This window comes from Sturnira hondurensis, unplaced genomic scaffold, assembly GCF_014824575.4.
Source record: "Sturnira hondurensis isolate 20B ecotype Veracruz unplaced genomic scaffold, ASM1482457v3 Scaffold0021555, whole genome shotgun sequence".
Classification (NCBI taxonomy): domain Eukaryota; kingdom Metazoa; phylum Chordata; class Mammalia; order Chiroptera; family Phyllostomidae; genus Sturnira; species Sturnira hondurensis.
In genome coordinates, this window is record NW_028094186.1 from 1,295,299 (window position 1) to 1,317,363 (window position 22,065).

Genomic DNA, 22,065 nt, shown 5'->3' on the forward strand with positions numbered 1-22,065 from the left:
GGATGGAGAGAAGTGAATGGAGTCAGGATATGTTTTAGAATTTTCAGGACTACATGGTGGATGAGATGAAGGAAAGAGGGGAATCAGTTTTTCATTTGTGTGTCCATCATTTGAGTGAAGTTGATCATCCTTTGCTCAGGTGGAGAAGACAAGCATTGGGGCTGGGTGGGGAGTTGGGGGAGGCTTATTTTAGGGCCTTAGTTTTACCCTTAGTTACTGCTTGACAAACTGGCTAGATCTTTGAGTTGTGGCACCATCGAGGCTTCCCTGACCTCCCCTGCCACAGATGCCTTGGGCTCACCTAGCAACTCGTGCAGTCAGGGTGCCGAGTTGTTCTCTTTTCCCTTGTTAACTGGGAGCTCCTTGGGAGCAAGAACCGTGTCATCTGTCTATATCCAGCGCACAGGGCTTAGCACATAGTTGATACTCAATGAGTTGGATGAATAAAGTGCCATTCTGTGTAACTGAAGGCAGCTGCCTAAGAGTAGATCCAGGGGAAGGAGAAGGTCCAATCCTTGCTCTCAGCGAGTTTAAAATCTAGAAGGATCTTTGGCAACAGGTGAAAGTGGTCTCTATCCAAGATCCCAACTGTAGGGTGTGGACCCTTGTAGCTTCTTGGCTTTCGGAACCTTTACCCCACTGAAGGAGGGTCTCTGCCTCTTTCCCCGCTGCCCTGACGGCTTCCGCAAGGCAATTAATTCCAAATGTCTGGTCCTGTTCCAGGTGTGCTGTGGCTCTGGATGCTTGGATGTTTCCTCTGGAACGTGATTTTTACCCGCAGGCCCGCGGCCCTGTGTTCTTCATCAATACTGAGAAATTCCAGACAGCGGAGAGTGTCAACTTGATGAAGAAGATATGTGCCCAAAACGAACAATCCAAGATCATAACCGTCCTGTGAGTAAACCCCAAGGTCATGGTCTCCAGTGTCCTCTCCATTTTTCAGCCAGCTACGGCTCCCTTAATTGCTTTTGGATTATCCAGAAGCTCCACCTATTAATTGAATACCTGAATGCTTCCTGAATTTCAAAATCTTACTTCCTTTAGAATTTCTTATCTGTTCTTTTTCCCCACTTGGTTCTACCTACAGGGATTTCTTCACTAGTGTATAGGACTTTGGGACGGGACTTACCTGTTCTGTTCTGGGAAAAGGATATATAGGATTGTATGTTAGGGAGGCAGACCTGTGGTTCTATGTGGACTTTGGAAATCTCTGACCTCATTTGGGAATGTTACTGGGTCTTTTGAAGAATGTGCCTATGGCAGACCTTTGATATTCACAAGATTGATTTTTAAGGACCTTCATGGTTATCTAAATTCAGATATATTCCAAAAACCATTTATATTTTGGCTAAGAGAAACCACATTCTCTTCACTTCCATCACCAGCACTCTCAGATAGTTTTACTTTCAGAAGCCATTTTTCAGAGAAAAGCTCTGAGTAATTTTAAGAAATGTACTATGCATAGGAATTGGCTCAGAGCTTCAGGTACGGGGCTGAAGGCTCCCTGACAAGTCTCTGACTTGCCCCTGTCCTGCACGTGAGCCTGACAACACATAGGCTTCCAGGGTTCCAGGCCATATTTTAGCAAAACGGCAAGTACCTGCAGGCCAGACCTTTGGAATCCCGCACGCAGCTGAGATGCCAAATGCACAGCCCAGGAAGGCTAGGTATCTGGTCAGTTACCAGCGGGTTCTTCTCTTGCACATCTTGGCCCCTGCTCTCTTCCGTGGGGCTGGCCCCTCCCCTTTCATGTTGATTCATGCAACAGAAAACTGCTTAGCAGTTTCTCCAGCCAGTCAGATTCAGGACAGTTGTGTCCCCGGAGGGAAAGGAGGTGAGAGCAGTTGGGACAGATGTATTCCTTCTTAAACTCAGTGCTGGACACTACAGTATCCATTATATTCTTCTTTATGCTTTTTCACGTACCTTAAAAAAATACATGTTTTAAAAGTTAGGGTTTGGGCCCTGGCTGGTGTGGCTTAGTGGATTGGGTGCCAGCCTTCGAACCAAAGGGTTACTAGTTCGATTCCCAGTCAGGGCACGTGCTTGGGTTGCAGGGCAGGTCAGGTACCGTGTAGGGGGCCCGCTTGAGAGGCAACCACACACTGATGTTTCTCTTCCTCACTTTCTCCCTCCCTTCTGCTCTGTCTATAATAAATAAATGAAGTCTTTTTTAAAAAAAGTTAGGGTTTGGGTTTTGGGGTTTTTTTGGCATGGCATCAAAATTTAGCGTTTAGATTTTCCTTTCATCATCAATTTAACTAGTAATTTTAGTTATAAGTAATTTAGCCCAAAATGAACCTGGTGAGAATTTTACTTTGCATTAAATGTATTTGCTATCAGAGGACCTAACTTCTAAGCCGGAAACCCTCTTCAACAGGCATTTGACCTCACTTAAACTCCTTTTCCCTGTTTACTGTTTGGTATAGTTGTGGAGACAGGAGCTGATCTGTTCTGCGAGTGTTCAGAAGTCACCAGGGAACAGCCGTGGCGTTACAGTCTGTAATAACGTAGGAGTGGCGGGTGCTGCAGATGCTGCCTTCTTGGCCCTGTCCCCACTCCAGCTACCTCAGCCTTTCCCTGCACTGTCACACATTGTGGCTCGGAGTGGAGGCAGCTCTGAGGCCCAGCACACTGTGTTCAAAGTCTCCCTCTGTCCCCTTTCTAGCTGTGTGACTTTGGACACATCATTTCTCTCCTGGTTCTGTCAAACGGGATGATACTTCCCTTACAAGAGAATATTCTTCCCTTATTGTGAAAATTAAATGAGATAATGCACATAAAGTACCCAGCACATAGTAGGTGTTTAACAAATATTGGTGTGCCCTAGCTTCCAGACTCCTACCATTTATTTGTTTTTCTTCTCCTCTAGTGGTTCTGTTCATCGGAGTCAAACTGACTTTGCCTTTGTGGCCAGGAACTGGATTGGTAAATTCTTCTCCCCTCAAAGCCACGGGAGCTTGGACCCCTACGAGGGTCAGGAGATTGTGGTGCGGGCCATGTTGGCCTTCCTGCAGAAGCACCTTGGTAAGCACAGAACGGGGGTTTATGGGCGGCCATGGGGTCCCTTAGATTCCCACGCACAGTGGTCTGTCCTGGTACGTCTTGGATCAGGGAGATACATGGCAAAAAGACACTGGCTGAAGGGGAGAGTTACACAGAATTACAGAAAGAACACTTATCTGAAAGCCTGGAGATCCTGACTCTGCCTTGTACTACCCAGATGGCCGTCGCCTTGACATTTCACTTCTCTGAGCCTTGGTTTCCTCGTTGTGGATGGAACGTTCCCCCCTCTGCCCACTACCTCTGTCCTAACTGGTTCTCGCTCACCTGTGTTGTGCAGGAGGTTGTGAAGACAAATGGGTTAAATTGGTAGACGTGCTTCAACAAGCATGGATGATGACTGATGTCGTAAATCACAGACCGGCGAGGTGGCAAGGCCCGCAAGGTCCTTGGTCCAGCCTCCTATGCTTAGGAGCAGTCCTCTCGCAGTCAAGCAGCGTGGGGGGTGCGCTGCCACGAGAGTCGGCCCTCACCACCACTGGAAACTAATGGTTTTAAGAGCTGATACTCTAGGCTTTTTGGGGGGCTACAAGGACTAGAGAGATTCACTGATTTACCTCAAGAAAAAAGCGGGGGTGGTTTATGGAAGTGCACCTTGCCAGCATGGAAGTAAAAAGTCACGGGAACCATGGCGGCTCGCAGGACTGACTTCTCTGTCTTTCCCGGGTTCAGCCTCTGTGCCTCTTCCTCTCCTGACATCTCTGTTTCTCTTTGCTCTGCTCTGTATTTTTCTTCTTTCTACTGCATATTTTTTCTCTTGCTGATAGCATCTGCTCACTCATAGCTTCTGCTTCCTCAGAACTTCCTTATAACTTCAGTTGGTGCGACCACTCCAGGCTTGTTCTCTCTACCCTGTGGCATCCTTCCATCTTCAGCTCCCGCTGCTCATATTTCCTGGGATTTCTGAGACCAGATTCCCCAGATAGACAAATTGTTGTCTCAGCTCATCTTTACCTGCCAACGCACGTCGTAGGCCGCTGCCCAACCTAGGCCTGGAGCTGTCTTGATCAGATGTCCCTTTCTGCTCCAGTCAGAATGGAGGGTCTTCCCTTGTCTGCACGAGGCTGGTCCCTCAGCAGGCGCTGTGCCTAGGGCAGCTTCCTTCAGGAAGGAACCCGGCAGCCTGGGTTTCTAAGGTCTGACCTAACTCTAACCTAAGACCAAGATCTGATACTTTGCAGCTCCTCCCAGCTCGCCCTGGTTGTCCCCTCAGGAGCTACCCAGAGAAGCCTCAGTCCCTTTCCACACGCCAGGCAGCTCTTCAGGTATTGGAAGTCACCTGTGGTGTCCACTTTGTTTCCTGTTCATGAAGCTAAATGTCCATGGTTGCCCTCTCTTTTTCCCTACAGTTGCACACGTTGCCATTTATTACCACCTTTGGACGCACTGCTTGCTGGTGCGCCTTTTACTGTGTGGTGCCTTGACTCAAATAGGACGTGCCTGATCTGGTCTGATGGTGCCTGTACAGCAGGACTGTCGCCTCTGTGTCCCGGACACTAGACGACTAGTTGGATGGCCTGAGTGTGTTAACATTTTCAACAAGTGCCCAAAAATTTTGGTTTGGATTGGGTTTTCTTTTAAAGCATATCTGTCCTATTATAAAAGTATTGGCTTTTTTAACCTAAATTTGCATTTTTATATTTATGCCTGTTGCCTGTTCATTTCATCTTGCTTATCATCAGCCATTATACCAGCCCGGGTTTAGGGAGTGTAGGTGTCATCGAGATCATAGAGTGTCATTCTTTTTTTCATCCTCACCCAAGGGCATTTTTTAATTGCTTTGAGAGAGACACAGGGAAAGAGAAACATTAATGTGAGAGAGAAGCATCAGTTGGTTGCCTCCCGTATATCCAGACTGGGGATCAAACCTACAACCTAGGTTTGTGCCCTGACCAGGAATGGAACTGACAACCTTTCGGTTACGGGATGACGCTCCAGACAACCGAGCCCGTACAGTCTGAGGCAGAGCATCATTCTCATCAGCTGGGAGGAGAGGAGTGCATCCATGTCTCAAGACTCTCAAGGGGCCTGACTACACAGTCCTCAGCCTACTTTCCCTGTTTCCTCTTAGGCACCGTATGGTTGGGTAGGAGCTAAAGATGCAGAGTAGCCCTCCAGGGCACAATTGAACTCCCTTCGAGGCAGCGTCTGCTGAGCTAAGATACTCATTACCGGAGACCAGCAGAAGAGGAGGTGGAGGGTGGGGGGAGTCTTAGACTGAAGGAAGTACTCGCTGAGGACTTGCTTTGTACCAGGCCTTCCACTCAGTACTTTAGTGTAGTCCTGAAGACAGCTTTTTTCCAGTGGGTAATTTATTATTAGCTCCAATTTACAGATGACGATAGTGAAGCTTAGGACATTTCAGTAATTTGTCCACAGTTATCTGGTTACTAAGTAGTAAAGCCAGAATGCAACCCACGCTGTCTCGTTACAAAGCCCATGCGCTTAATTGCTGTACTGTTCTGCCAGTGACTCTGATGACCAATGATGCAGTCAGTCTTGGGGGACACAGAGGATGGGCACCTAACTCTGACAGGAAGGAAAGGACAGCTGGGACAGGAGCCTCCCTAGACAAAGCAATTCTTGTCTTTCATCTTAACCAATGAGCAGGGTTTGCCAGGCAGGGAAGGGGCAAGGGTCTTCTAGACAGAAGGCACAAAGGCTTTTGCAGGCCTGGTCGGTGTTGGGAAACTGTTCAGTGTATCTGGAGTTCAGGATAGTGAATTGTGGGAAGACGAAGGTAGAGAAATGTGTAGAAGCCGGATCCAGAAGCCCATGTATTTGCTGAAATAAATGTGAATTTTATGCCATGGCAGTGAGAGTCCTTGGGTTCCAAGCAGGGGAATGTCATGCTTAGACTCGAACTTCCAGTCTGGCTGCATCACGGAGGATGGTGAGGCGGGGCGGGTGCGGGGGGCAGAGAGCCCAGGTAGGATGCTCTTGGAGTAAGTGTCTGGGTGATGAGAGGTAAGACAAAGCTGAAAAAAGGCAGAGGCTCTCCGTTGGGTCCCTTAGCTTCGCAGAGAGAAAAGCGTTTTGGTGGCCACACGGCACATCGCCAACAGGGGAAGGAAACTAAGACCGGTTGTAGGTGGCTCCACTGAGCCTCTCACCACTCCTGAAATATACCCCTGAGAACGCATTCGGCCGACACAGGGATGTTATCTTCCATTGAGAAGAAGGGTGCTTCTTTCATATTAACTGCGTGCTGCTCCTGCCCCCACCCATGCATCCTCTCTCCCGCTCTCCTGGAAGACTTTCACACCTTCCCCTTTCTCTTCAAACCTCCAGCGCCTCTTCCCCTTTCCTGCCTCCCAGCTGATCAGCTGTGCCTCCCTCTTCACCGAGAAAAGGGAAGCAATCAGCACTTCCTCGGAATACGGCACTAGTCTGCCCACCTTCGTGCCTGTGCTCAGCTTTCTGTCTGGTCACTAACATTCCCTGCTCAGTTCCCTGAGGCCAACCCCTCCAGCTGTACACCAGACTTCCTCCCCTTTGTCCACTTGAGATGGCTGTGCAGGCAATTCTTTTCTCTTTACCTTCTTAGATCATCAGTTCTTTTCCTTTCTACTGGTTCAGTTCAGGCTGAAATTTCTTTTAAAAAATAATCTCTCTTGACCCTGTCAGTTGCCATCCTCTTTTCCTAACAGCAAAACTTCTCAGAAGAATGTCTGTCTTTGCTTTCTCTGCTTCTTCTCTTCTCATTCTCTCTTAAACCCCTTCCAGCCAGGCTTTTGCATCCTAGTTCTTCATGCAGAGTGCTTTTGTCAGGGTTGCTAGCGACTTCCACAGCCAGCTCCCACAGCCAGCTCTCACTGCCCATCTCTGTGGGACTCAGCAGCTCCTGCCAGAGTCAGTGATGCCGTCCTTCCGAGACACCACAGTGTGGATGTTCTCCTGGCTCAGGATCCGCTCCTCCTCCGTCTGCCTCGGGGCTGAGTGTGTGGATCTCTTCTCCAGCTGTCTGGCCTGGTGCCACCTCTGTATCTCCGGTTTGATCTCTTCCGTGACCGTCAGATTTGTATAACCCACTACTACAGACACCACTACTCATTGGCACCACAGACGAAAACTGGCCTAAACTGCAGTCTTTCCCTTCTCAACCAGTAGTCACTGCATCCTTCTAGTTACTTAAGCCAAAGTCCTCGTTTGTGTCTCTTTTCTTATGCCTCCCATCCAGTCCTCAGAAAATCCTGTTGGCCCTATCTTCAGAATATATATGGAATCTAGAATCGCAGTTCGATTCCCAGTCAGGGCACATGCCTGGGTTGCAGCCAGTTCCCAGCAGGGGACTCACGAGAAGCAACCATACATTGATATTTCTCTCCCCCTCTCCTTCCCTTCCCCTCTAGAGATAAAGATAAATAAATAAAATCTAAAAAAAAAGAATATATATGGAATCTAATCACTTTTCCTCGCCCCACAGCTACCATCCTGTGCAAAGCATCCTGCACCTAAATTAAAATTACTGTCAGTTTCCTAACTGGTCTCCCTGCTGCCACCTTTGCCCCCTCCACAGTCTTCCTAACAGTGCAACCAGAGTGACCCTGTTACAAAGTGTGTCTGATCTTGTCACTCCTCTGCTCAGAATCCTGCGGTGACCCCCCCGTTTCTCCAAACGTCAAAGCCAACCTCCTCCGTTGTCCTGATACGCCAAATGACGTGGCCCTCCGGTCCTTCCCCACCTCTCCCGCTGCTCTGCCCCTGGCCTGTTTCACTCCCGCTGCACAAGCCCCCGACGTTCCAGGGACACTCTGGCCTCAAGCCTTTGCGGTGCTGTTCCCACCTCCTGGAACCTATTTCCTGTGCGGTCGGTCTCATGGCCCACTCCCTCCTCCTTCAAGTCTTTGCTCGAATCTCACGCTTCCAGCAAGGCCCACCCTGACCAGCCTTTGTACAACATTGGACCTTGCCTACGTCCCCTCACCTCTGTCCCTGGCCACCACCGCTGTTTCTCTTATCTAGCTCTTTTTTCCCCATAGCACTTATCACCTCTTCACATCCTATGTAACTAACTGTTTATTGTTATCTCTGCGTGCTAGATTGTGAGCTCTGAGAAGATGAGGATTTCTCTTTGTGGACGGACTTGTGGGAACCATTATGAGTGTGCTCAGGATTTTTTGAATTATTGAATATGCAGCACGTACTTGTTAAGGACCTATTCCATGCCACATTCTGTGCGGGCACTGGGATCCAAAGATGAAGGAGAGTGGTCCCTGTCCTCTGTCCTGGGTTTTGTTTGTTGTGAACAAGGACATCATTTGCCGGCCCGGCTGCGCCCTGCTCCCTCAGCCTGAGGCCATGGACCCCTTCTGACTGTTTTACCATGTAGTCAGTCCCATCCACCCACGGCCGCAGGGCCCTCTCTTAAACCATACCCACGGTCACACTGCTTCATGATGCTGCCACGCTGTCCCTTCTGCCCGTCGCTGAGGTGGCGCTGGATTTGCATCCACTGGCTGGCGCGCAAAGGACTTTTTCTTGCTCAGCCCCATCCCTGAGCCTGGAAGTAGGCCTTCCGTTTCTCACCCTTTCTGACCAGGGCGTGAAGTCTGTCTCTGTCACTTACCTACTGCAATGGCCTTGGATGGATTAGATAGCTTCTTTGAGCCTCAGTTTTCTCAAACATAAAGTAGGGCTAATAACAGTACTTAGCTTATTGGAATATTATGAAAATTAAATGAAGCAGTACATGTTAAGCACAGTTCCTAAATGAGTTATTCTTCAATAAATGTTACTTATTGTTATTATTATTATTATTGAGTTATTATGAATGAAGCAAGTCTTTTATGAAGCACCTTTATAAAGGCACTGAATAAATAAAACTTAGCATTGTGCTGCCACCGTCACGAGCAGCGCAGTCAGTGTCCCTGGCGCTCCCGTCTCCGGGATGGCCCACGACATCTCTGGGAGGTGCTCTCGGGCCTCACCTTACAGTGGTTCACCTCACCTCCTGTTTGTTTTTTCCAGACCTGAAAGAGAACTATGACCAGTGGAACAACCTCCTTGAAGGCATCGGACCATCCCTCACCCCAGGGGCCCCACACCATCTGTCCAGCCTTTAGGCACAACTGGCCATTTGTAAAAGGTCACAAATGGGAGAGAAGCTGAATTGAATTCCCATTTGGGGTCTGCCTGTATGGGGTCTTCCTATCAGGAAGTGGTCGATCTGGCCCTTCTTCACCGTTCAAAAGGGTATTGTAACACTGCTGATTGGATAACTGGGTACTTTGATCTCGGACTAGTTGATCTTAAATTCATGGTGGGGCTTGGATCACTTATCGATGAGCACACTGACTTTCTGGGGCCCCAGCCCTGGTGGTGAAGGGAACGAGCAGTGGGGCGGGGGGCTGAGGAGCACCCGAGTTCTCAGCCGAGCACTGCGAGCACTATTAACCCAGCGAGCTACGCCCTCACCTTGGGCCAGCGTGGCTTCTGCAGGGGAAGAACTGAAGCTGAGGGACGACGGGGTGAAAATTCCTACCTTCGGGACCTTCTGCCTAACCTGGCCCTCTCTTCATATCTCTCAGCCTTCTCCCTCCCCGGGGCCACTTGGCCAGTTCTCAGCACTTGAGGTCACTTTCTAGGATATGGACCGCCATCAGATTTTGTGTTTATTTTCAAGCCTTCTCAATGCATGAAACATAGTCCTGGGCACTTGGTCTGGGCTAAGATACCCCTGTGAGCCCACGGAGGAGAGCAGACAGCATTGTCCTCATAACACAGGGAGAAAGGCCGAGGTACAGAGTGGGGGGCTGCAGAAGCTCTGAATGTCTGGGAGTTCTGCTAAAAATGTATCTTGACAGAAGTAGGTTGAGTTGGAGAAGATAGAATAACTGTTAAGTAGGCATTTGAACAGGCCCTTGCCCCAGAGGTGGGGAGGTTGGTCAGCCAGAGTTCAGGAGGCCACCCCTGGGAGGTCCAGGAATGCAGTGGTCTCCCTCTTACCTCAGATGTCATGCGTCTCCCCGCAGTGTGCTCAGAATCAGGGTGCTGTGAGTTGTCTGTTCTCTGGCTCTGAGGCCCTAGCCCAAATTTAAGTCAAGATATAGATTGAATTTTTATTCGGTTCCATTTATAATATGAATGATATTGATACTCATGTTTGCTTAATGATATGTTGGAATATTCTCTGTTTAATCTGCTTTAGAGCGAGATGGGGAGCCATCTGGCAGTAACGTTTCCTTCTGTCTTTCTTTGTTCGCTTACTACTTGTGCCCATGTGGGGAAAAAAACTTTAAAAGGAAAGGAAGTCTTCCTGGTGATCTAGTTCAAAGCTGCCTGGGAAGACCGACCTGAAACAACCCTCTCCACTACTCTAGACGTATTACCTCAGTTCAGATAGAGGACCCCAGAGAAGGCAAGATCCAAAGGGAAATGTATCTCCCCACCACAGGTCCAAGGTCAGCGCCACCACCACAAGCTGTGACTAGGTTTCCTGCCTCTCAACAGTTGTGCTAAGAAGTGAAACTTCAGGTCCATGGAGGCCGTGAACCCTGGGAGGATCTGTGACCCCAGTGGGACATGGGACTGAGAATGTCATTAAAGCCCTGAGCGCTTAGAGGTGTACAGGCTGGCTTCAAGGCCTGGTTTCACTGTGATGGGGTAAATTTGAGAAAGTTGCGTTCTCTTTCCAGTATTGGTTCCTGCATTTCTAAGATGGGGGTCTTCAGTATGAATAGTTAAGAGGATTAAGTGAGAGGGTGTGTATGCATATGGGTTATTTAAAAGTATGTTTCCTACTCTCCAAATATATAAGATTTTCCCAGTTATTCTGTAGCTATTGTTTTTTAGCCTAATTGCTTTTGGTCAGAGAAAATGACCCATGTGGTTTTCATCCTGAAACTTGCTTGTTGGCCCAGTATGAGATCAGTTTTGTAAATGTTCCTTATATGCTTGAAAAGACTATGTTCTGAAGTTGTTGGCTTACTCAACAACATGATGGATTTTCTGTGAGAGTGCGGACAGGTACGTAATCGGGCCTTCCAACCCGCACCGGAGGTCCATGGCCCTCGGCACTCACAGAAGCAGTGGGTGCGACCCCTTGTGCCTGCACTGGTTCCGAAGGTGCCAGAGTTCTGTCAGCTTTGGCACAGGACCCAGCTTCTTTCTACCTTAGACCCGTACCTAATGCGTGGGTATTTTGTAGACTGGAGCCTCCCTGGAGACAGGAGTTGCTTGGAAACTGGATCTGTCCCTGTTCCAGCTCAGTTTGTATTCTGGCAGTGACTCGTTTATCCGTTAGCATTAGAGTAAGTGAGTTTTCCCTATGACCAGAAGTTGTCCTTTGAGCCACAAAAGATTAACTTTGACTCTTTTGAATGGTAATTTACCAAAAAAGATAATGCATGCAATTCTTAATGTGAACCAGCTTCATTTAACTTTTTAGGATGTTTCACCCAGGATAGAGTGGATTATATGGTAGTAACAAGCAACCCCGAAAAGCAACAGGAGTTTCTTTCTTCCCCATGCTGCTTGTCCTCTGTGGGTCACCTGGAGGCCCTCCTCTGTGTCATTTTTATCTTCACTTGGGGACTCAGGCTGGCCGAGCGTCCACAGTCTGGAAGTGTTGGGAGAGAGCAGGGGGAAGCTTGCTGCCCACAAGTGACACTCATTATTTCCATCCACACTTCATGACTGGCCAAAGCAAGTTGCCTGGCCACCCCAGACATCCCATCGCAATCCCAGAGAGCCAAAATGTCTGTGACCAGGCCTAAGGTCAGAGCGGTGAAGCTGCTGGATAGCTATTTACACCTATGTTACACAGCCCCCAGCAGCTGTCGTCTTAGTCCTTTTGATTGCCTTTCATAGTTTGTATCGCCTCCCTCGTGGTCAGGCAGCCGGCCATCACTCTTCGCTGCCTTCAGTGTGTGCCAGTCCCAGCAGCTCTCCCCATTCACTCAGGCTTATTACTTCTGATCAGTGGCAGTATTTACAACCATCTAAAGTAAAATCAGGTAGTTACTGAGAAAGGGCTTTAGGGACTCCCCTGCAACTAAAATGTGCTGCCTTTGGTGCTTAGAAATTGTAACCTTTCCTTTGACTGCTCAGAAGGGGTATAACAAGGCTTTTTGGCCCTGTGCGCTGGTTTTTGGTTGACTTCCAGGGACTTGAAGGACACCAGATAAATGGCCTTTAGACAGGCAGTACAGGCCTGCGTGTTAACTGTCATCTGTTGATAGACTGCACTCTAGTGAATCCTTCTGAGAAGCAAAGATGTCTTGGGTTCCTTTGCATCGTGTTCCCATCCCATTATAAAACTGAACTCGGGGAGGCCCGCTAGTGGAGTATCGTGAGGTTCCTGTGCAGGGAATGGCGCTTCAGTTAGGGAGCGGGTGAGTGAATGCAGACGGAGTGAGACTCCCATCCCTCCCACGCCCCGGGAGCATCGGGCTGAGGCTCCCAACACAGCCCCCAAGCCCCTTCCTAGTGTGTGTCCCGACACAGCTGCCCTCCTGCCCTTCCTCAGGAAGTCTGCTGGGCTCTTGAAATGTCAACTGATGGAATCCATCTGCACGTGTTGGCCTTGTGGGGACCTTTATTTGCCCCCTTTTTCTTCTGGGGCACCCCTGCCCCCTCAGCCTGCAAAGTGATAGAAGGACAGGACAGGCCTAACTCTGTACTCAGGACCCGATCCTTATTTAGGAAGCTCACTTTCTGTCCCATCACAGCCAGATGCAAAGGCCAAGTGTTCTTGGCCATAGCTGCTTGACAAAATGACGATGACGACGACTACAATGGTGATGGCTGTAATAACCAACACTGATTAGGCCCTTACTACGTATCAGGGACTATGTTCAGTGCTTACACGCTTTGTCTCATTTGCGTTTGCAGGAACCCCATGAGGTCAGGTGGTATGAGTCTCATTTTTGTGTATGAGGAGGCAGCTTTAGAGAAGTCATTTGATCAAGCTCTCACAGCAAGAATTTGGCAAAGCTGGGATTTAGGTGTCAAAATCCAAACTTTTAGTCAATTGGGCCATGCTACCTAATGCATATACCTGGTTTTGCCCCTTCCCGTCTGTTTAAACTCTCAGGGTATAAGGAATATAATTTCATGATGGATGGAATCAAGAATGTCAGATTCTGCAGCAGTTTCTATATGAATTGTATTGAGAGTCAGTGGCATTTTTAGCACTACCGAGAAGTGGGTTGGAGAGAATTGAGCGTCACCAAGGACTGGGGTCAGGTGTTCTGTTGATTCATGGATGAAGCAAGCGGTTCAGGGATTGAGAACATGGTTTTTGAAGTCAGACAACGCCAACACTATTTTCCTTGTAACTTATGCTAATTAACTTATGTGGGCTTCAATTTGCCCATTTGTAAAATGGAAATTCTAGTAGTATTTACCTCTTAGAGTTGTAATAATTGAAATAATGCATGTAAAGCATTTAGCACGGTGTCTACCCTAAGGGGTTATTAAACATGAACTATTTTTACTAGTATTGTTTCATTTGGTCTCCTTACGTACCTATAAGGTGAGATATAATTTGCCCTTATCCTCAATGGCCCCAGATGGTCTCGGTCTCAGTTCCCATTCCAGCGTCTGTTTCACAGTTCCCTCCCTCACGGGAAGCCTGCAAAACTGTCGCTCAACTGGTACCACTGTGTGAGGGCGGAGCTAGATGAAGAGAGAGTCTTTCCATTCCATTTGCTCTCATTTTCCTGCTTTTCCCATCCAAGGTCAAAATCCACACTGTTGCTCTAGCTTTGTAGGCTTTCTTCACCACCAGGAAAAGTCTGCACTCCTAGGTTCTGGTTTCAGCTTTAATTTCACACCTGATCACCTGAACACACGTGTCTGTGCACCGGAAGTGAACCACAGGTCCCAAAATGGGGAATGGGAGGGTCCAAGGGAAAGGTTGGTGTGGGGTTGGCCAAGGGGAAGAGGACCCCGGGATAGGGCATCTGTAGAGGGGCTAGTTGTGTTCATTCTTGTCTGCTGCCCCTAAGGTGGGGTGAAGGCAGGGGGTGGGGGCGGTAAAGTACCCCATGACCTCAGGAGAAACTTCCCAGACTGGAGAATGGCCTGCAAATTACCTCTGCACGGCTCTCGTCCTCACTGCCATATTTGATTTCTTGCCAAGTTCTTCCATTTCTCCCCAATTGGTGGTTCTCTCCCACAGCCCACCCTTTCCGTTTCACTCGAGTCTAGTCCCTCCCATCACCTCACCCCTGTAACCACGTTTACAGCCTCCTGGACCCTAATTTCTCCTTTCTGCTGCGTTCTGCTGCCAGGTCTTCCTGATAGAGCACTTTTATATCAAAACACCAGCCTGGCAAGCTGGTCGAATGGAAAGAACAAACTGATCGGAGCCCAGGTTCTTCTCCCAACTCTCACTGTCGCTCAACCTGTGACCTTGTGTGTATGCTTTTCCTCTCCTGACCTCAGCTTCCCAAACTATAGATGTGGACGGACATGGGGTGGTCCCTAAGGCCGCTTCAGTTCTGGCATTTTACCATCTCTGTCGCTGAGTTGTCAAGAATCTACCGGACTTCCTTTTTCCTGTACGGTTGCCCCCCCCCCCCCACCACCATTCTGTCTGGCTTTGCTCCATTCCTGTCCTCTGCTGCTTCCCAGGCACTCCGCTTTTTCCACAGTTTCTTGCCTATGCCCACCCATTCCCCAAACACCCATGCCCTTTCTCGTGATCTTTTCTTGCTTGCAGGGCCTTCCCAGGCTCTCTGTATATCCAAGTACTGCTAATCCGTAGGCCCGTTTCTGTTGCACCTCTCCTGGGAAAGCCTTTTTGATTAAATTCGACTAACATTTGATCTCTTGGCCTCCTGCTTCCCGAGAGAAATACAGTCCGTGCCATGTTTTGTATTGTACCTTATTACACTGTTCCAGGATCAGGACCTAACTGTTGGACTGGGAGAAGCATCCTCCTGTTGCCTGGCATGGGGAGCGGGGATCACTGTCCCCTCCACCCCAGCCCCACCCCCATCAGCAGGCTTCTTGTTCCCCAGTGAGACTTGGGAACAGCTGGTATTCGCCCAGCCCTCTGATGTCTCCAGCTGCCCCTGCCTCATTTTCCTTTGGTTTTCTCAGATCCCAGCTGTGGCGCCCAGGGCAGAGCTGCCACTGATGCAGCCAAGGGCAGCTGGAGCAAACGAGAGGTACATGGACATGTACCATTGAGAGTTAGAGGGAAGGCAGAACTGAGCACAAATCATACCAGTGTTGAAAAGGAGGGAAAGCAGTTTGCCGGCTTATTTTTCTCATCTTGCTCTCGTCTAAAAAAAGAAGCTGCTCAGAAACATGGCCCTCAGCCTGCTATGCCAGGTGGTCTCTAGATTCCTGCCAAGTGTGCATATATAATTATTCATCTTTATGGAATCACACCCGGGTCTGAATCTAGGCACTGACATTTTTTTGACATTTTTTAAATCCTCACCCAAGGATATGTTTATTAATTTTAGAGGGAGAGGAAGGGAGAGAGAAAAATAATCCATTGGTTGCCTCCCAACTGGGGATCAGACCCGCAACCTGTGTGTGTGCCCTGACTGGGAATCGAACCCCCAGCCTCTTGGTGTACAGGACAATACTCCAACCAATGGAGCCACCCAGCCAGGGCACTGTTTTCCCATTTGATCTGGAATCAGTGAACCCTTCTGAGCCTCTGTTTCTTTTTCTGCAAGATGGGGTCACTAATGTCTGCCTTGCCCTCTTAATATTTGGGGGATTCCATGTGAGATTAAGACTACTTTGTAATATATAAAGCACTGGGCAAATATATGTTGCTATTAATAGTAAATGTGCCATATTTTATTTTTGCTATAGTGTGCTGCTACTTAATGAGCACTTACTTTGTGCCAAGTACTGTGTGTATTTTACATACATTGTAAGTACACGTCATCCTCCCAACATTCCTGTAAGATAGTGTGCATTACCCTCTTCCGACAGATCAGGAAAGCAAGGTTCAGAAAGATTGGTGCTGGAGCCAGGATTTGAACTTAAACTGCTGGGTTTCAAAGTCAGTGCTCTTGATTCCTGTTCATTCCTATCTCACAAGAAGAAATGGTTCTTACCCTATGTAAGCTAAAATAGCCCACAATGTGATCTCCAGTAAATGCCCTACGCGGCTGGGTCATATGGGGTCGTTTTTGTGGAAGACCTCACAGAGTCCACGCATTCGTCCTTCCATCCAGCCACCGCATGGTTAAAGTCAACAGTTAAGGGAACCAGTCCATTAGTACTGGACTGTATAAACCATGGAGCCAATAATCAACGGGCAGAATTATTTTTTTTAGTCTCTAACCCACATACTATAGATTAGTGATTCTCAGCTCTAGACACGCATCAGAATCACTTTGAAGCTACATAAAAATACACATGTCCTGGCCGTGTCTCCAGAAATCCAAAGATACTGATTCAGAAGGCATCGGCTCAGGGGTGTCTGTGTGTGAGAGAGAGAGGGAGAGGCTCCAGAGGTATTTCTGATATGCAGCCAATATAGGAACATTTGCTGTGATTTAAAACTATTAGCCTATTCTCTTTAATGAGACAGGAGTTTACTGGCTGAAAATATAGGGTCCGGCAGAATTAATGCCCGCTCAAGTGTGCTGGTGCGGTACCTGAATGACTCGTGAGATAGATGGCAATTTGAACATGCCACCTATAATGTCTTATGGCGTGCTTGAGTGTGATATTGTTGTGTTCCAGAATTGCATGCTTATGATTTTGTAATAGAAAGGGGCATTATTTGTGCCGGACCCTGTATACAATCATCAAATTTTGGACTTGCAAGAGCCCTTATATCATTTGGTCTATGAGGAAACCATAGCTCAGAGAAGTTCAACAGGTACCTGGCAAACTTGAACTAAAATTCAGATCTTCTGACTCCAGTCTAGTGCTTTAGATACATCCACAGGCACCAGGGCTTTACTGGATTATGAAGAAAACCCTGGAGAACGATGGGAAACCATTTGGGAAGAAAAGGGGTGAAAGGACTCTTGCCAGCCAGCCATGAGGAGGTGCCACGTGGTTTTGGATTACGAACTGGAGATCTTGGCAACACAGCTGATGGTGCTGGGGACCGCAGGAGACCTGGCCAGCCCAGCACAGATTACTGGGAGGAACCGGGAGTTTAGCCGAGCTACGGACTTCTATTTCTTCTCCTGGGGATACAGTGCCTCTGACTGGCCTGGTTTGGCAAGAGGGGGGGCAGGACTGTGTCTGTGTTTGTGGGTGTATTAAAGGGACTTTGAGATTTAACGGCAACATTACTCTAAACCTGTATAACTTTTGAATAAATAGTTCCTTTCCTTTTTAGCAAAAAAAAAAAGAAAAGAAAAGAAAATTCTCAGGGCTCATTCACCATGACATTCTTGATTTCCAGAAAGCAATCACACTTTGGAGCTTTTGTGCAGGGAGGAAGCCTGGCTGGCAGGCCTGTGAGAACCTACGGAGATGGCAGTTCTCGTGTGTGTTCATTTCTTCTACAAGCACTCATTGCCGCCTGTACCAGGGCCGGCACCGTCCTCGTGAGACTGCAACTAGAGAGCAAGAAAGGCAAGTCAGCAGGAGCCGTGTGAGCAGCGCTGCCACGGGGCGTGTATGAGGCTCAGCAGTGACTCCGGGCACGTTCAACTCCCTCGGAGTAAAAGGGCTTCACGGAGTCTCATACACTTGACCTGGGTGATTGTATTAGTTATCTGTTGCTGCATAATACATTTTTTCAAAATTTAGCAGTGTAGAAGAACAAACATCTCACACTTTCTGTGGCTCAGGAAATCAAGTGGCTCAATTACGTGGTTTGGCTTAAAGTTTCTTGTGAGATTGCAATCAAGACATCGGCTTGACTAGGCCTGGAGAATCCTCTTCCGAGCCAGGCACTCACATTGCTCTTGGCAGGAGGCCTCAGTTTCTCAACACGCGGAGCTCTCCCTGGGGCTGCTGCTCGAGACGCGGCAGCTGGCTTCTCCCAAAGCAAGTGAGCCAAGGGAGTAGAATGGAAGCTGTAATGTCTAGTATGACCCATCCTGGGAAGCCATACTCCATCCTTTCCACAATATCATACTAATACGCAGGTCAGGCCTGTTCAGAATGGGAGGGGACTATACAAGGGCATGAATATCAGGAGATGGAGCTCACTGGGGACTGTCTTAGAGGCTGGCTACCACAGTATTGACAAACGCAATTCCAGATGGGCAAGAGAAAAGAAAGGCATTCCAAACAGAGGAGATACCGTATAAAGCCTCTGAAATCAATAGCAGGTCAGGTAAATAGGGCATAGCATATTCAGGACATAGGGTTTTTTGAAAACACAGGAAGAAATAAGGTTATAGGATAGCTTACAGAAGGAATCAGAGAACCTTCTGCGCCAAGTGCATGAGTTAGGTCCTACCATGTTGGCCAGTGGTTTTCAAATGTTTCTGCATGTTGGAATCACCCGAGTAGATTTTAAAACTGCCAATGCCAAAACTACAGCACTGTCAATTCAGCAAGAATTTCTGGAAGTAGACCTGGTTATCTGTAGTTTTAAAAGTTGCTTAGGTGACCCCAGGGTTGAGGACCAGTGATGCAGGCAACATGAACTAAGTGAAAAGCTTGAAGCAGGGGAGACATGTGGTCAGATTTTCAGTCTCAGGGATGAGGGCGTGCAGCTCTGCCTTCCTTCTCTGCACGCCTAGAAAAGTGAGTGCGAGAACCACAGAGGCCCCATCACCTGGACTCAGCTCCTCACTTAGGTATTATGCCCCAATGTCTCTACTACCGAACAATGAGCAGAAATATTTCAACTTTAGCAGCCCCAAGTAAGTTTCCAGCATCCTAAATTACGTATTTTCAGATTTTCAAGCCTAAGGCAGGTGCCAACATTCTTATATCAACATAACCACTTCTTGAGGCTTGAGGGTTTTCTTTCCCACTTAACACTCTCATCCAACGGTCTGAGTCAGTAGAGTGTAAAGGTCAGGCCATGGCCTTGAGAGTCAGACGGACCTCTGGATCTGGGTCCTGATGTCATCATTTTCCAAGTAGTTGGGTGATTTTACTTCTCAGGGCCTCAACTAACATCTGAAAAATAGCTCTAACACCGACCTTGGAAGGTGCTCAAGGATATGGAATGAGACTACGCATGTCAAGACCTCTGCCCAGTACCTAGCTCAGAGTTAGTGCTCAGTAAACGTTAGTTCCTCAGCATTCCAAATGGCATGCCATATTTTGCTGCCTCAACACCCACCCCCCACCACGCAGGTCTGCTTAATAGTTCGCCCCATTGCCTGACTATCTGAGCCATTTCTAATTGTTTTTAGCTACAATGTTATATAGTTTTTTGTATGCATTGATGGGATTTTTAAGAAGTTAGTTCCCTAATTTTTTAGTTGTGGAAACTGAAGATCAGAGAGGTGAAATATCTGGTCAGATGAAAGTCATACTGCTTGTTGGTGACAGAGCCAGGGCTCGGGCCCAAGGCGCAGGAACCCCGACCTTGACCTCATGTCTCTCCACATGCCACCCAGCCCCCACTCTCACTGGAGACTTGAAGGCTGGCCCTTCTTGCCTTCTCTTCTCCAGGCTGAATGGCATCGATCTTGCTTTGTGTCCTCTGACATTTCTCCCACCCTTTCATCATCCTGGAGTTTCCTCATTCACCCAGTGTAATTGGAGCTGCAGCTCTCTTATCCCCTAGGGCCTGGGAACGGATGATGACAATGCTTTGGAGACCAGGACTCACCTTGGGAGCCTCTGGACCTCTGTTGGTCAATGTTGTGCAAGTCAGACGGAGATGTGGATCCTGCCTGACTCAGACACACCCTCCCTCCTACCCGAAATGCTGTCTGATTTAATCAGATGCAGCTTCCCAGAAAAAGTCTCTTAAAGGGACCGTAGAGATCATTCTCTATTTAAAAAGTAACAGAGGCTCAGTGATGATGGTTGATCGGTGGCCGATCTGGGCTGGGACCCAAGCCTCCTGACTCCCATGTGGTGTTGGGGAGAGGGCACTGAGGCTAGACAGGTCTGAGGGTACCAAGTGTGTGAGTTTGGGCAAGTGAGTTAAAAGATGCTCAGTTTGTTCTTCATAAAGTGGTGATACCCAGCTCGGGGATGTTGTAAGGATTAAATGAGGTAACTACTGTAGAATCAGGAGCACTGTGCTCAATAAAAGGCAGTTACTCAGCAAGTGCAGTGGTTAGGAGTCTGGGCCCTGGAATCAGACCCAGGATTCAAACCCTAGACACCCACTTACCAGCTGGGTGATCCTAGATGACCTATTTAAAAAGAGCTAATACTTATTGAACTTCTTCCAGGCATTAAGCCAAGTGCTTTAGAAATATTCCATGTAACTTTCCCAAGTTTAGGAGGAAGGTACTATCAGTATCCCGATTTTTTAAGGGAAGATACATATACTGAGGCATGGATCCATTTAGTAATTTGACTTCACTTCCCTATTGTTTTTCCTGATTATCTTTTAGTTTGAATCCTTTCTGCCAGACACCCCCCTTCTCTCCCTCAATGCGTAAGACCTTTCTCCTGATTTTGAACTTTGGACCAGGTCGTAATTTCTTAAACACCCCCTCACCTCTTCTTTGCACCAAGCTTTGCTCCACCCCTCGGCCACAGCTTGGCTGCCCGCCGATTGTCCTTAGGAAATGCCCCTGCAAGCCTGTGCAGGTCACCGTATCGGTCCCCTGACGGCGCCCGGAGCTATTCCTCAGGCTTCTTTGTTTCACTTGTGTTGCTGTGTGTGTCTCCTCTTCAGGGCTTTGTTGTGCACCCTGGTCCTCCCTCAGCATAAGGACTTCCTGAAGGACAAGGGTCCCTGGCCAAGTCAGTGCAACCAACACACCTGATTGTGTCACCTCCGGACCAGGTGTTGGGTGCTGTCCTGACTGTTAAGCCAGGCAGACAGATCACATGTTGTGCACCCCTGCTCCGCAAGAACAAAACTCAGATTTCTTACCCAAAGTACGGTAAGTATTGGAACGCTGGAAACACCAATACCCCTCTGGTGGAACGACAGCAAAGCACTTAACTTTAAATATCTAGATGGTAAAGTGCAGTAAATTAGGAAACACCCATGTTATTAAGAAAACATTAAATAACCAGTGTTTTAACTTAACACTTAACGGCTTTTTTTTTTCATGTGGACATAAAGGACAGGTGCTTTTTTTCCTTCTTTCTAATCCTTGTACTTCTATCATTTCCAGCTTTTTATAAAGAAAAATTTAAAACATAGAGAAGAGCTAAAATAATAGCTTAAGGAACACCTGCAAATCTACTGTCTGGATGTAATAATTTGGAGACTCTTAGTGCAGCGGTTTATAAAATGTCACTTCCAAGAGACCTTTATAAAAGGTCTCTTGGGTTAGTTCCTCTTTTTCCCGTATCCCATTTTCTTTCTGGGATTCCTTTTTTTAATTTTTCTAGAGTAAGCACACTTTTTTGAAAGGTGGCCTCAGAGGGAAGCTTGGAGTCCTCGTAGGACCTCAGATGTGCGTGTTAACCTGGCCAGGGAGAGAATTCTAGCTGCAGTTTCTCCCTCAGAACTCCAAGGCCTCGCTGGTTGATCTGCCTGCACACTGTGCAATTGTGAGGAGAGCTGATGCTGATCTAAGTCTTGGTCCCTTATTTCTGGAAACTTTGAGGCCGACCTTTATCCTCAAAGGTCAGGCACTTCACTAATACATGCCTAGATATGCATCTCTTTTTGGTTGAAAGACATTTATGAATAAGGGACTTGGTCGATCAGTATAGACAGACCGCTGGTGTAGGTTTCCTCTGAAGCCTGTGAGGTTTTCTTTCACAGAGGATCTCATTCCTGAGTGGGAGATCTGGCTGTGGAATCTGATAAGTGGGCAGGGCCTGTCAATGAGCAGGCTTCGCTTTAGGGGTCTTGGGATCCCCTTAAGTGCCAAAATAAGAGTGGAACAGTGCCTTACAGATCTGTTAGTTGCAACTGACAGAAAGCAGACTGGATCCAGTTTAAGCAAAAAAAAAATTACTGGCTTAGTAAGTTCAAAGTGAGTTGCTGGCTGTCTGCATGGTTGGCAGGAC

General features: G+C 47.9%; 1 protein-coding gene across 1 annotated transcript in view; it reads left to right on the forward strand.

The window, feature by feature from the left end:
* Nucleotides 1-13,504, forward strand: part of PAFAH2 (platelet activating factor acetylhydrolase 2) — a 32,724-nt gene extending 19,220 nt beyond the window's left edge. Inside the window, exons 9-11 of the mRNA XM_037032745.1 lie at nt 724-894; nt 2,873-3,027; nt 9,034-13,504. Of these exons, the coding sequence (XP_036888640.1) occupies nt 724-894; nt 2,873-3,027; nt 9,034-9,128 (421 nt within the window). The 3' untranslated portion in view covers nt 9,129-13,504. The remainder of the gene's footprint in view (nt 1-723; nt 895-2,872; nt 3,028-9,033) is intronic.
* The last annotated feature ends 8,561 nt before the right edge of the window (nt 13,505-22,065 follow it).